General features: G+C 40.8%; 1 protein-coding gene across 1 annotated transcript in view; it reads right to left on the bottom strand.

Annotated features, from left to right (window-relative positions):
• Positions 1-16,462, bottom strand: part of ctnna2 (catenin (cadherin-associated protein), alpha 2) — a 282,069-nt gene that overhangs the window by 221,811 nt on the left and 43,796 nt on the right. The window contains exons 3-6 of the mRNA XM_035184820.2: positions 14,055-14,250; positions 10,478-10,644; positions 9,261-9,380; positions 7,933-8,199 (exon numbers count right to left, since the gene is read on the bottom strand). Of these exons, the coding sequence (XP_035040711.1) occupies positions 7,933-8,199; positions 9,261-9,380; positions 10,478-10,644; positions 14,055-14,250 (750 nt within the window). The remainder of the gene's footprint in view (positions 1-7,932; positions 8,200-9,260; positions 9,381-10,477; positions 10,645-14,054; positions 14,251-16,462) is intronic.

Below are 16,462 nucleotides of genomic sequence, written 5' to 3'. Positions count from 1 at the left end.
GAAGGCAAGATACCTTTTTAAAAAAAAGAAAAAAGTAATTTGCTGCACCCACTCAGAATTCAACTCCTGAGACTTTTATGCTGAGAGGTCTGAAGATGCAGTGAGGTAATTCACTTTGGTTGCTGCTGCCATTAAATTTAAAGGTGGCTGTCTATATATGGCAGGAGTGGTTAGAATATACTCAAACTACTCTGTTAATCATCATTTTTTGCTTCTGAGCGCCGAGGAAAACTTAAAACAAAGATAAGTTGGAACAAGCCTCAGATGGGAATATTTGGCCGTGTTATGTTATGATAAATTGTTTGTTGTATTATGATAAGGTGCTTTCACCAACAACACCGCACAGCAGAACACTCCATTCTAACAAGACTAAATCTATAACTGCAGATAAACAAGAAGACTTCCTTAAAGCTGCAAACTGAACTTTATGTGAAAGCAGCAGGGGAGAGCAGGATCACTATGGACCCATGGCTCTGACTGTAACTAGTATGGATCTCAGAATCCCATTTACCAGTGACCCCTCCCACTCTCCTCCTGCCTCCTCCGCAGCTCGGCCATGCCTTATTGCCATCAAGACAAGCGAGGCAGTGGCTAATTAGTGTACAGCAACAAACAAACCAATGCTTCGCTATCTCCCTGGTCATGTCCCATTACTTCAGCTTAGTCCCCCTATTCATATTTCTCTTGACAGGTGCATCTGTCCATGGAGAATGAGGCAGTGTTGTAATCGGCAGGCAGAGGATGTCGTGATTAAGAGGTGTACCTCTGGGCTAACACGTGGCTCAGCCAAGGTGAAAATGACGGCGGGAGTGGAGTTTTATTGAACACAACAGGGGTTTTGTCAATAGTACTGGCACTCGGCATTGTGTTCAATTTGTTTATTAATGCTTCGGGTCTGTGTGCATCCGTACATGATCGCGCATCTGCGCATGTTTGCGTCTGACCTTCCCCCCCGACAAGCACCAGCGGGCTCTGTGATCAGGATATACTCTTTCCTCTCTGCCAGTTTCTCACAGGCAACTTCAGAATGTGTTGAACACCCACATGTTCGAGAGCGGAATCGATGTGAGTCAAGGAGAGAGAGCGAAATCGGGGGAAGGAGGGCTGAGAGAGCAGACTGTGTGTGTGTGTGTGTGTGTGTGTGTGCGTCTGACCATGTGTGTTAGGGCAAGAGAGGAAGAGGAAAGCGGGAGAGAAATAAGAGAGGGCCTGAAATGAGACAGCACGGGTACTAGTGCACAGATTGATATAGCAATTACAAAGAAAGCTATCCCTCAGTTAGGAATGCATCTACATACATTAGAGTCGGGTTGCTCCCCGACCACTGTTTCTCTGAGGTTGCCTCAGCAGCGTCTCGTCCACAAACGGAGCACGCGGAAAGGTCATCACCGGGCGGTCGTTGTGCATACACTTACAACGGAGATCCCATCTGTGGCGCATGTTGTTCAGAGAAGGAGAAACTCATCTCATTGACAAGAGGAGATGCAAACAAACTCCCAAAAAGAAAACAAGAAGTCTATCTCTATATACAGGTTGATAAAACAAAAAAAAAAAGGAAGAAGCACGCAAAATCAGCTTTTCCTCTCATGTCTGTGATGTTTATTGGAATTCTGTAATTAGCCGTAATTGAAGGAGTCTCCCTGTGTGTCATCCCATAAGCATCAACATGGCCAGTTACCTTTCACTGCGCCGATGAACACATGAAGCACTTGGAAAGCGACTTACACTCAGAAGCATTGCTCGCCACAGTGAGATTCAAAGGGCCGGCTGTCATGCACACTTTCCCTGAGCTAGCAAGTAAATCCGGTTATAGTTGGTCCGTAATGTATGCACAGTGAGGACCGGCATATTCTACTGCAATGTGACTACAGGTCCTGCGATATATTCTGGAGCCATTTGCATGAAAATACAAATCAAGTTTCCAAATGGGCTCGGCATGTGAGCTCGCTAGCATTTTAAACACCTCTGCTGGTTCGAGATACATCAGACAATGAGAACAAAGAGAGGAAGAGGGGAAAGAGGAAAAGAGGAAAAGGAGAGAGAAAGGTATGGGGGGATGAGAAAGACGCTGTGTAAATAAACCCCCCGAAAAGAGGAAAGAGGTGGAGGACAAGCAGATGGAAATACAAACCGTGGAAAAATGATCCAGTGTGACTTGGATCTCTGCCGCAGTCTCAAAGCTATGCTCTGCCAGTGTATGCACGTCTGCACTGTGTGTGAATGAAACGTGTTGATGTGTGTGTGTGTGTGTGTGTGTGTGTGTGTGTGTGTGTGTGTGTGTGTGTGTGTGTGTGTGTGTGTGTGTGTGTGTGTGTGTGTGTGTGTGTGTGTGTGAGTACCTACACAGCCACTGAGCCCTCTGAGAGTGTGTTTACGTGAAGTAGCTGGAGGTATGTGAGACCCGTGATGACACAACTGCACTGGGACACTGAAGGGTCCATGCGGAAGAGAAGAAAAGCAACACTGCCCAACAGACGAGGGCCGAGCCCTCAGATTGACGAGGCTGTATCTAGTGAACCCTAATACTGAATTATCTTAGACAAAGCTCAGTACGAGGACCCGCGCACATCAAAAGCATCTCGGCATCAGACGCTAGCTTCCATTTCATTTATGGTACAAAAGCGTACAAGGTGATGCAGACTTTTGCTCGGAGCACAGAATGAGCCAGACTGAAAAATCTCTGTTTCTAAGGACCTGCAGGAAAAAAGGATAAAAATGGATATGATAGAGAGAGGGTGGGGAATGAGAGAGGGGAAGGATGGACAAGTGATGAAAGTAATTAAACACTGCCATCTGCTGGCGACGGCATGAACCCGTTGTTTGCTTCGAGTCTGAGGCCAATGCATTGAAACCAATACACCTTTCCTCACCTGCGCATTGATTTCTCAAAAGTCGATGTGACACAGGAGGGACACAGTGCCGGGGCCGTGTTGGTGGAATCAAAGTTAGACCTTCTAGAAGTGATACTTGACTGGCAGGTTGTTCTCAGCTCAGTTACTTTGACTGAATAACAGTGCATCTTGTATTTCTTCATGCTAAAAAAGGCCTCACAGGGAAGCACTTACTTTGTTGCTTTTCTTAAGATGATGCCTTGATGTGTGAGACTGTAGGTGATAAAGACAGAGTCAATTTTTTTGTTTTTAAAGAGGCTGTTCTCAGGTGCTAAGTGCTTTTGACTGCATAAAGATAAGGAGGCTCAACGTAGAAAGAGGAGAGGAAGACATAGATCTCATTTTATTTTCTTCTTGTTAAAATGTGAAGTTACTTGGTAAGAAGGAGAGAGTTTCAGTCTGTCTGTTTCCTGCCTGCATGTAAATGCTCTATTGTGTCCAGTCATCCTCCTGTAGATGTGGTACAAACAGCTAAGAGGAGGAATATATATATATATATATGACATGACATGACATGACACATGATAAAACCTTGTTGTACATGATAATACCCCTTCACTGTGTATGTGTGCTGTGACCTAAAAAAACGATCTATGCCTGTGTGTGCTACAGTGTGTCTTTACCCACATACCCGTTGGGGCTTGACTCCATCTGTCCTCCCACTGAGCTCAGATCCCCAAATAAAGACTTTCCTTCGGACATAAAAGTGCTTTTCCTGCATATTGAATTTAAAGGAGGCTCTTCTCAAATTCAGTGTCGCCTTTAGAGAGACCTGACCACTGATCCAATAAAAAAAAACTATTTCAAGACTGCTTTAATAAATATGTCACTGCAAGCTGTTATTGCACCAACTGAATTAGTCCAAGTGGATGCAGCAGTAAAGTAAATCAGTACTAGTGATTAAAACAAATTACAACTTAATAACAAAAAGTGGAACAATTTTACCATTCAACCACAGAACCACACACGCTTTTGGTATGTTTACAGTTTTAAAACCAAATGGTATACCCACCATGACATCACCCACTGCTTTTTTAGCTGCTGTTATGTTTCCTACACATAATTGTATATTAGAAAAAATCCACTGCTAAATGAATGGGTTCTCCTAAGGGGCAACCCACCGTCACGTCAGCCATTGGATTCTGAGCTCCTGTTTTGAAACCTCGAGTTTGGCATTTTGTCCAGCGCCATCTTGTTTTTTTGAAACCAGAAGTAACCATGTTTGGAGAGGGGGGTGGAGCCTGACTGAGAGCTCGAGGACACCACACACACACACCCCTACTCCTGCACCGATTTGACAGTACTAGCTGTCAATCACACGGTATCCTTGTCCCAATGCATACTGTGCTTTATGGTTTATTTGACTCTAAATGGGACCTTGACTGGACTTGGAACTAGTGTTTGAGACCATAAACTCTTCAGGAAAATATTGACTGGTGTTATATGGTCATTTTCTCATAGACTTTAATATACACTGACTCCTTTTTGCAACCAGTTGAGTCGCCCTCTACTGGTCATTTCAGAGAATACTGATTTCAGGCACTGCCACCTTGGTTTCACTTTCAAGACACTGAGTCAGTTTTCAGTGAAACAGTGGGTGTTACAGTTACAAACAGAGTTTAAAACATATGCTTCGGCCTTTTCATATAATTCAATATATTATCTCTTTCCTTTTTTTTTAAAGGTTCAGGACTGGGATTTGGTGCCTTATTACAAGCTCAGAAATAATGTGAATAGGGTTTTAGTGAGTTTGTTTATATAAAAGTCAATAATTGGGCCAAACCTATGTAGCGTGCACAGTGCATTCTTAGGAAAAACCTTTAACATATTTGATGGGGAATCTAAAAGGTAAGAGGTGGAGGGTTGCTCATGTTGTCTCTTATTTATATGCCAGACGTCGCTGAACCTGAGTGAATTTGAACTGATGCTGACCTCCCTTTTGCTCCTAATAGATCTTGTACCTCAGCGTCCCAAATTGACTCAATGAAAGTAGTCCTGGTCGTCAGTAAAAAAAAAAATAGATAGATGGGGTCATCTATTCTTTCCTGTCTTATTCATAAGCTGCCCTTTCACTTTCTAGACCTGCATCTGTGACCAGCATTTAAAAATCTTGTCTAAACTTTGGTGTCAGACTGCACATGTTCAGGAGTGACTGAGGCAACGTGCTCAACATCCTTTTTATTTTCATTATAGAGGCATTCAGTCTACCCCCCCCATAAAAACGTGTTTACAGTGTGATTGAGATTACTCATCCAAGTAAGTGTGAGACTGATGTTAATCACAGTTTTTGTTTAGTCATAGGCTACATCTGCATTTCTGTAAATCAAGAGAGGAGAAGAGGAGGATTTATTTTCAAAAAAAGCTGAAAGGACCTCACATATTAAGCTTTTTTTAGGGGGTTTAAATGCAACCATTCTACTCTGCAGCATTCAGAGAAACTCCATTGCCGTGTGTGTTCTTCTCGTGTGAGTTTGTGAGGATGGACGGACGTTGAGGGAGGGAGAGAAAATCTGAAACAATTTGGAAAAATAGTGTTTGCATGTAGCTACACATGTTCTAACACCAAACACAACTCCATATAAAGACATATGTAACAACATGTACGACATCCTGCAAGTGCCATTCCTTATAGTTTAGTAGATCCAATCATTAATATGCTGGAAGGATCTGACGATGATCTGTGTCTGTGGTAAGTTAAGAATTAAACAACCTCTAGCTTCAGGCAAACACAGAGGGTTAAGCAAAGGGCAGTTTATCTTATTGAGATGCTGCCTGTCTGCAGACGTGAATCACATTCAGGTCTTTTGTCTTTAAAAAAAAACTAAAACTGTAAAACATAAAAAAAACAGAGTGGATATGATTATTCAAGGCCAATGCTTCATGTAGAATAAATGTATAGCAGGATCAGCACTAGAAATAAACAGTAGTATAGAAGTATATAATATAGAGGAGTATATGAGTTAATTGCAATGTCCAAATCTCCCCACAAGGGGTCACTCACATACTGTGAACTAAGAACTTGTGGAAAGAGCACAGGGATATTTATCATAGACTGTGTTTATATAACCATGAAACTTATAATAATAAGGAAAGATAGAGAGGTAAAGATACATGTGGCCAGAGATGAATAAATCTGCAGTGTCTAGTAAGTGCATATTGATGGTTGTACGAATGCTGCTCTGACTATGGTTAAAACTACATCATTAAGTCTATGAGTCTATGAGTATATCATAATTCTTTAATGCATAAGGAAAAGGTTGTGGAATGGAACAGTGGTGCATTGGTTAGCACTGTCGCCTCACACGCCACTTGCTGTTGATAACTATGGCAACCATGTTTTCTTTTGAATTAATATGCAACCCTTCACCAGTGGCAGCAGAAGCAGTCTTACCGAGACTATAGTGCAAACAATAATAAATATGCTGAACTCAATATCACTTGGCAGCCTAGGGCATAATAATACAATACAGTGTTGTCACTTAAGGGCATTAATAAAATGACATATTATTTAAATAAGTCATAATGGTGTTAGGGGCTGTAGTCTGTGATAAACCAGGTACTACACTGAACAAATTGGATAACAGTTGGATATTGTGGGAGAAAATACATAATTTTGATCAGTAAAGACTTTATGACTGAATCTGGTAACAGCTTCAACCCCAGCTGATTGGACCCTTGCTGCTGTGTCAGTCTGAAGACAGTAACCACTCGTGTTTCATTACTGATGACGCTCTGTCTGGATGCAGAGCCCCCTTTCCTTCACTTTTCATCTTGAGTGCATAATTGTCTTTTAACTGTCCACACCCTTGCTAATGAGTGAAGTCAGGGATTCCCCTCCTGACCCTGTCAAGCTGCCTCTTATTGAATCTGTGTCTCACACTGTGAGGCCTGAAAATGTATTCTTTCCTTTCTTTCAGCAAAAATGAGTCGATCCACAAACAGAGAGTCGACTCAGGGTTTTCTTGACCAATTCATCGACTCTTAGAGGACAGCCCTACTAGAAGCAGACTGCTAACTGTACTGCATGCTGCTGTTATATTGAATCTTAATGGAAACTGTCCAACATATCATATCTAGCTAGATATGAACACAAGCTAAAGGGGAAATTATGCCAAAAACTTGATACAGGAATCAAAGTACTGCTTTTACCCACAAACTTTGAAACTCAAGCCAACATCCAGAATCATCTCAATAATCTGACCTCTAGACATGTTCAACTAAATAGCATCAAGGTACCGGCTTTATTCAGGCCACGTACCAATAGTTCACTATCAATGTAAAACCACTAGATGGCAGCATAGAATTGTGTTTACGGAGACGTCTCATTCTAAACACATATAAAGTCAATTACTTGCATCTTGAGCATCTTATAGATTTAAATAAAAGACAGAACAGCAGCTAAAAAAGTGTACAGACAAAAACATACACCATATACTACACACATATTTGGTGGTTCAGTGTTTGTTAGTGGGTTTAGTGTGTGTCTGTGTTTGCTTGTGTATGTGCGAAACAGTGAAGGACAGAGAGACAGAGAAAAATGTGTTCAGTCAATATTTAGATATCACAAGTCTCAGAGGGAGAGCCCTTGCGGATGCGGCAACAATGTCAGGCTGAACAAAGTGGTGCAGATAAGAACTGCTGGTGGTGTGCAGTGCATCACTTGTAATGTGCAATGAACGTGCCTCAGTAAATAGTGGAAATGTTTACAAGCATACAGAGGGGTACGATAAAAAATTGGAGATAGCTTGACTTAATGTGTGTTTCATTGTTATAGTCAGAAAAGAACATGGCGAGCTTGCCATCTTAATGCCATCCTAAATATCAGACTAGGAAATCTCTGATGATTTGGATGCAACTACAGAACACCAAGCTATACAGATGTTTACATTAAAATGATAAAATGTTTTCATGGAGCACATGAGCCATATGAGACAAAAAGTCGATAGATGTAGGAGGTAGTTAATGGTCCTAAAGTTAAGATACATCAGTCTGAACACACACACACACACAGAGAAGAAGAACAGAATGCTTGCTGACTTACATCAAATTCATTGAGGGCAGCAGCCAGTTCTCCAATGCCAGCGTGGCCGTGCTTCTCATCATTGGGTGAGGTGGCCTGAGCAGCACTGGAAATGCCTCCTATGGCTTCCTGCACCTGCTTGAACACGTAGTCTCGGTTTGCACGTGTAGCCGCCACATCCGGGTGGCGCAGGAAGGCCTGAGAGGCCGTGTACAGCATGGTGGCGTTCTTCTTAAGGGCCCCACGTGCAGCCGCCATCTCATCTCGACACTGGGGGTCTTTAAGTTCCTGGGAAGGTAGCAAAGACTCTCAAATATGCACTAACAATCATTTCGAGTGAGCCCCTAAAAAAGGCATCTATTTTGATATTACCATTTTTCACAATAGAGACAAATAAACCACAAACTGATCACAGCACAAATAATATAACATCCTAAACGATTAACTGGTTTTGTTCCAACCAAACAAAGTTCGAGGAGTGTCAGCAGTTCAGCAGCCCTGGAGCTGGATGGGATTCAGTTCAGTGTTTTGTTCTGGGACAGATCAGCCGAATGAACGCTTGTCATACCGGAGGCCATATTAAAAAACATTGTTATTTGCTGCCTGTTTTCAAGCACTGGTGCGGATATTAAGCTGAATTACAGTCATTTTTTTCAAATGATGTTAAACAGAAACCTTTACCCATGTTGCCCCCACAAAAAAAAACAGATTATACACAGTAATGGTCAGTTTTCCAGCTGTAACAACTCAACTGTATATGAATACAAAAATAAGTCTTGATAGGGTCATAATGTCACAATGTTTAGGCCAAGCAGATAAAGATATGGAATTGGCCAATGTATAAAAAAACAGATTCATGTGAAAATTCAGGTTCTTTATCTTAATGCTTCGTTTCCCACAGTGGATGATCGTATTATTCATGAAAGGTTGAGAGCATGGGTTGGTTTCTATGTGACGGCTGATAAGTGGTTCTCATCAAACTTTTTTTAAACAAATTTGTTGTGTCCATTGATGGATTTACCTTTTCCCAAGCATTGTCTAGGTGTGGGGTGCCACAGGGCGCCATTCTAGAACCAATTTGATTTGCTCTTCATTATTATATTATTATATGATTGTCATTATTAGAATTATGACACAAAAAACGAGTCACTCGGTGTTGTCTTGTCCATCAGGATTCTCTGAGATTGTGGCTGCCCTCCAGAAGGTTAGTAAAGACTAAACAATGCCTCATATATAACATTATTACTCCATTTATCTCCCGAAGGAGTCATTTCCCATTGGATCTTCCTTCGTCTTAACATGACATGTAAGTCAAGAGAGGTTTCTTGTGTTCTGAAAAAGACATTTACCTGCTGTCTGCGGGCTGCCACGTAGTTAAGCTTCACCATCTCCTTTCCAAACTCCTTGAAGCGGTTGGCCAGGTCCTGCTCATTAGTTGCATTCTTCACTCCCTCTAGGGCCTCCTCTACCTGTCAGACACACACATGCACACGCATGACGCACACACAGATACACACACACAAATGCACACACAGACACACACAGACATACAAATAAATGCTGAATCTTTGAAACAGTCAGGGAGCACATATGAAAACAAGGTCATGACCTACATCTTTTAATCAAGCACTAAATCCTTAACCGTAAGGTCACAGTAAAACAACGACACAATACATGTGTTTGTCACAAGTAGTGTTTTTTCAACTGTGTAACTGTGACCAGTTAAAAAAAAAACAATCGCCATTTATATGTGCAAATTTAATAGGTCTCATTTCACCGAGCTCCATCCCTTTCTCGGTACACTCTGATTCTAAACCCATTTCTATCCCTAATGAAAGTGCTGCACAAGATGTAATGGAAAATGGAGAAGAGAGAGAGATAACTTTTAAGTGGCCTTTGATGGCGGGGATTATACTGGCTTGAGTTAAGCCCCTCTGTGGGCCTCCAGAATGAAGCTGGAATAAAGGACTCTGAGTGTGGGTATGTGTCTGTGTGTGTGTGTTTGTGTGTGTGTGAGAGGGAAAGAGGAAGTGACTGAAGGTGCATCCCAGCATTAGTTTGTTTCAGATTATACCCATTGCATATCATTCTTCAGCACACCCTGTATTAGCTTCTCCTTCAAATCCCTGAGCCATTTCCAAAATAAGGGACAGAGAAACTTTTTTCAAATGACTCTGCACTAAGTGAGTGAGATGTGAGGGGAATAAGTAGCTAATCACACTGGGGCACCAGGGTATGATATTGATACCCTTCAATAACTTCATCTACTGTATATGCTAGTGTGTGCATGGGCTGTGATAAGTGCATATACTGGCCTTTAGGTGCACTGTGCATGTAAGTCTTAATAATACATTCAGGGATTCTGACATTTCATGACATGTTCATTACATAAACATGAACATTGACTGTTACACCTCACAGTTGTGACAGCAACTCCAACACAACATACCCGATAATCACAACCCTGCTACCTCATAACTCTCGATTTAATATCAACCAGACACCACACTGCAGAACTCCTGTTTCAAGAAGAACATTTTGTCCTCTGGGAGATGATCGCACTTACAATTTTAAGGTGGGCCAGCAGCCTCATGACATCGGCCATGTCAGCGAGGATGAGTAAGCGGGTGACGGCAGAGAGCAGGGCGCGGGCCGCCCTCACCATCGTGCCACGTTTCACGGAGGAGCACGGGTCGTCAGCAAACTCTGACGAGGCAATACGCATCGTGTCTCCTGCAGGAGGAAAGGAAGAAATCGATAAGTAGGAAAAAAGGGACGTGATCATACTTTACCTCAGATTATCATCGATGTGTGTGAGAATGCGTATGTGAAATGCACACTGCATTGATTCAGTTGTATGCATGTGTGTGCATATAGTGAACTAAGGTTGTGGTGTAAATTCACTGAGATGATTGATAGTTCCTTGAATCTCTCTGTTCTTCAACCCACGTTAGGTCCACAACTGCCTTAATTTAGTGTAGAGTTTATAAAACTGTGCAGATTGTTAGGAGGTTGCAGATAAGTCAGAATGTGCCTTCAGAGCAATTTGCTCAAACCCACACAAACACAGAAATTAAAAAATCCGTAGGCTTGTAACCTTGACACCTTGCAGAGCCATTACAGCAGATGAGCTTTCCCTCTACATAATAAGCTGAAAGGTGGTTTAGTTTCAACCATTTCATCTCAAGTCAAGACATTTTTTTAGAGTTCACTGAATACAGGATGCAGCTGAACAAAATGCATCCCTAATACTTTCAAATTCAAGTTGCATGAAAATTTGAGTTATTGTTTTAAAATGTTTTTTTCTTTCTTTGCTTTTTGTTGCCAATTTTTACTTATTTTCTCGGGGTTATTTACCACCTGTGATGCTTATACACAACAAGCTGGTAAGTGGTATTTTTTAGCACCTTTTCTAAATAATGATGCAAAATGCCTCCTGCTGGGTCAGTAGCACAGTGGCAGGAGGTCAACACAGCTCTCATAGCATATATTAAATATAACAAGGAAATGAAGCTGTTTGCTGTGGTAATGCTCGCTGTATAAACAACCCAGAGTTCCAAAAAAATATACATTTATCTACTCTAACACTCAAACTGAAAGAAACACACTAAGGCAAACAAGCTCTCACACATTCACACACTCGGAGTGCTGCTGGTACAGGGCCATACTTGTGTGTGTGAGCTAATGAAGAGTACAGAGGGCGGGATGCTGAGCCCCTGTGTGGTCTGAGGAGGGCTGAGGAGGGCTGATGAGGTCGCGATGACACGGCTCTGATTTCGTCATCACAGATTTTAGGGCATTTGGAAATATATATAGATAACTTTATTTGGCAGTTGAAGCCATTTGGTTGAGGACACATTTTAGCTGCTGCAAAAAAGCGAGATGCCCTGTTGAGAGCCCGGTGAAAACATTCAACATGGTACATGTGCTGATAAGTTTAATATTATTAGTACAAAACTGTTACCTGACATTTCATTATATCCAACCTTAGCAAAGGAAGTGAATTGTTAAGAGAGAATCCAGAGAGTGCTCCATCAGTAGTCCACTTGTGCCCTGAAGAGCTTTTGAGCATGCACGTATTTTTATGATGGCAGTAAAATAGTTTGGAGATGTAGATTATTAACCTCCACCTCCTATTCTAGCGTTGGTCTTTTCACAACCAAAGTATTTTCCTGGATAAGGCGGGTATTGAGTTTGACTTACTGGATTTTTCACAGGGCAGAGCCTTACCATCAAAAGAATCAGGCCTTAATAAATAAATAAATCTGCACATATACATGCACAAATGCAAAAAATGTGCTATATTAAAGCAGATTTGTTCCATAAACTTAAAAAGGCTTCTGTTGGCTTTAGCTCACTCACTTAACAAGTGAGAAGAAGGATGTCTTCTTTTCTCATATCCACTATGGTGATGACCTGTAGGGTAACAGTCAATTTCACACATCATGAGAGTTGTGTGCCAGTGCTGTCAGTGTTTGACAGCAGCAGCGGTCAAGTGCAGCTGACAGTGCTGGATGAGGAGTACGACCACGACACAACGTACACTGAGCTGCATGTGGCTCGTTCTGCTGACGTAGAAATTGAACTGGGATTTCAATTCCATTCTGGGAACAAAATTTTGAACTGACAATGAGATTCACTAACTTACAGAGAAACATAGTAACACCACTTTAGAGGGATATAAACAACTGTGATGTCTGAGTTTAGTTCCCAGGAAGATTGAGAGTGATTCGCTGAAATAAAGAGTTGCTCTTTTCAGTGTTGACAGACAGTTGAAATCTCCAAACACTTTTAAATGAGAGTGGAAATCTAAAATGTCTTATAATTCAGGTCCCTCGCGCTGTGAAAGACTGCCAGAGCTTTAACGATGAATGACTTTAGGGCAAACATCACCAGAATTAAGCTCATTACATTAATGAGGAGGTACAAGTGCAGTCCAACTATGTATGGGTTTCAGGTAGTTACATTTAATGGATTTGATTTGCCACAATAAAGTTATATGGAGATTTCAAAAAAATTTCAAATACTGGAATTCTTTATAAATTACACAAAACTTGAACAGAATCTGCAAAATCTGTGTGAACATGTTTGTTGAATAAGTCCCATAAACTTGGCGAATACAAAAGTCAGAAAGTTAGTCTGAAGCTGTAACAAATTGATACCTAAACAGTATTTATTTACATCGTCTCAACGATCCCCTACTTCAGGTCTTACAATAAACACTGTCATGTTCTGTGTGCTGATGGTGTTTTCACAGCTGAAGCCTGAATCTAAGAGGCAACATTTCATGTGTGTGACAATAATTTAGCAGATATAAATATCAAATGGGGAGTGGGAGAAATATACCCACTTCAACTATTGTAGTTCAATGCAACCCATTACAAACTACAGCCTCTAAAAGTTACCACAGTACATCTGACTCAGTCTCAAAAACCACAAAGTACACCACAGTTATTTCTTCTGCTGTTTAACTGTCCACCCTCTGTACCAAACACGTACTTCACAGTCACCGTTTTAAACACACTGGACTGGAAGATTGTAGTATCACGGTTTAAGAGAATGCAGCAATCTCCCTGAGTGAGCTGGGTATGAATATTTGCAGGCGGGATCTAGTTTTGTGATAAAAAATATGTTGTTTGTGACATTATAACGTACAGAGAGGTTCAGTCACAGACAGAGGCAGCCAATTTCAAACAAATAAATGTGTAATATGGTAACGACCCACACCTACTGAAAGTAGTCAGATTGGATTTAAATTGGTTTTCTGACAACACTAACTGTAAACAAATACAAAAAGGGATGGCCTATGAAAAAGTTAAATTGGTAAAAACAGACAAACAACATGTTCCAAAGGGACTGACAGCAGGTGACCCTTAACTGAGGATGAACGATGCTCTAGAAAGTTTGGAGTAAGGCCTCATCATATACTACACTATAGATCTAATATGTGAGTCAGGTATTGGTCTGTGGAGGAGAAAAGCAATATTAACATCGCTGGGGGCGAAGAGAAATTACGAGATGTCTGGTGGCAAAAACACGGGGATATTTCACACTGACAATGCAGTTATCTGAACTGATCACAACAATATTATGATACAGCACAAGAACATAAAGTGTCTGTACAACGCATTCATCAAGCTCACCTTGCTTACGGACATCCTCCACAGCAGAAATGAGTTCCTCCTTGAGGTCGTGGCTGTCTTTAGCGATCTGCTCACCCTTCTCCAGAAAGTTCTGGGTGGCCTGCTCAACAGATACTGCCAAGACGTGGGCTTTCTTGGAGCGGCCCTTCTTCTTACTCGATGGGCCTTTGTTGCTGGTGTTCACCAGGGTGGTCACCTGTGCAACAGAAGGAAAGCATTAGAGTTGGTTGAGTAACTTTTTGTGTAAATGAACATGCACAGATGAGGCAAAACATTAAGACCAAACATTATGTCTATGACGTTTCACCTCAACAGGATGGACTCTACAAGAACTCTAAAGGTGCACTGTGTTGTCTGGCAACAACATGTTAGCATCAGTTCTTATGTCCTGTAAGACAAATAAAAAATACGTATTTGAAAATACAAAATAGTATTTTGTAATTTGTATTTGATAGGTCTGATGAAAATTGATTGATTGATATTTTATATCAAAATGCTTTAGTGTTTTGTATTTTTGTAGTTTAAAAATACTGAAAAATACTTTCTGTGAGACGTGTACGTGATGACTTCATAAAAATGAAAATCGATGCATGCAGCCTCTGATTGGTGTCTACTCAGTAATGTTTCCAGGCTTATTAGGATCCGAACATTGAGGATCAGAAAATTGATGATCCAGCACGAAGCGAGACCCAAAGCAGAAGTGTTTGTTTTGGTTTTCTAGCTGCTGTCTTTTGTAGTTTATTTTGATACACGCACAATGAGGGTATTATAGGTATTTTATTTTAAAGTACATTTGGATGTACCTTTGCCCAAACACTGCTGCTGTGGATTTGACCTTTTGTTCCAGCACATCCCCCGCAACACCCTGTCGCTGATTTATGGTTTTTCCCTCCCCGGCCACTGTCAATAGATACTGATTAGTGCTGACCACCCACAACCCCTCTCTGTTTCAGAGCTGCTCTGACACTGTAATCCAGTGCTTGTCACTGTTGCTCAGCTCTTTACATCTGCCTATTTCTACCCCATCCAACAAACTGACTGTGAGAAACATGTTTGTTTACCATCTAAAACATCCCAGACATTAACATACATTGTTGCTGTGATGAAATAAATGAATAATATTTAGAAGCATATATGACCCATAGCCATTTACTCTATGTTCAATGTTGACTTGTTGCAGCTTTTATGTTTTGCCTATAGTTATAGTTACAACTTTGGAGGTTACGACACATTTCTGATGATAGGGCTAAAATAAGTCCAAAAGTTAAACAGTTAAACATTGCCAGGTCCTCTTTGAATTATAGTTTCAGTTCATTTCTAAAATTGAATCAAGTTTTCAACTAGTTGAAGAGTTTTTCGATGTCAAAACTGAAGGTAAAAATACATCATAATTTTAAAATGATACTGAAATAGCAGTTTCCAGCTGTTTCACCAGTGACAACATTCCACAAATATTTGAACTATTTAAACGTATCAGCTTCTTTCTTTCCTCCTTTCCTAAAATGAAAGCAGTTGTGTGCATGTTCATGTATATTCAGTTGTGGCTTTTTGAACCTGTAGTGAAGCATAAGACTGCATGACTACAACACAATTCATTTTGAATTCTATTATGGTAAAGACACACACCAAACTCTAGTCTCATCTGAGACAGGAACCTATAATTCAAGCAAGAATGGTGTCATACATCACACCGTTCTTATCAGTGGAAGAACAATGTAACTGTAAAATGACATAAAAACCAACAAAATGAGCTGTTGATCTAAATGTAGTATAAGAGTTTAACATTATGCAGGAGAATGTTTCTTTGGAAAAATGCAATAAGATACTGTCCATCAAGAAAGCTTATTGTAGAGTCTTCATGTAGAGAGCTATTGATTTTTCCCCACAGCAGACAGTCAGTTGAAAAGATCACATACAAAAGCATATGTGTGCAAAATGATATCTTGCTTCATGGAATCAATGCAGTAATGTTGTCTCAGGGCCACAACAGAAAAAAGGAGCCATTTCAGATGAACACTCTCAGTCACAAAATCACGGGCATCCTTAGTGAAAGCTAAAAGCTTTTAGCTAATCAGCAATCACTTGGTGACTCTGAAGAACATGCAAGCCTCAGGGTGGAGAAATATTTTTTAAGAGAATCAGGACACACACTGTGAGTTTGGTTTTGGCTTCTTCCGGAAAGATAATGTGAAAATAAATCACTTTCAAACTATTAGGATTGACCACATTGAGCTACAATTAAAGGATCATTATCATTTAACCAAAATGATGAACTTTTCTTAGAGGGAATATCGTATTTTGAAAGTAACTGACAGAAAGGCTCATTTATGCTCAATGTTAGATACGTCCATACTCATTTGTGGGTGTCATCGGAAAGGATGAATGGACGAAAGACGAAATAGGAGCAG

Source organism: Hippoglossus stenolepis, chromosome 2 (genome assembly GCF_022539355.2).
Source record: "Hippoglossus stenolepis isolate QCI-W04-F060 chromosome 2, HSTE1.2, whole genome shotgun sequence".
In the NCBI taxonomy this organism is placed as follows: domain Eukaryota; kingdom Metazoa; phylum Chordata; class Actinopteri; order Pleuronectiformes; family Pleuronectidae; genus Hippoglossus; species Hippoglossus stenolepis.
Note: the sequence above shows the minus strand (reverse complement) of the source record. Positions and strands in the feature narration are given on the sequence as shown.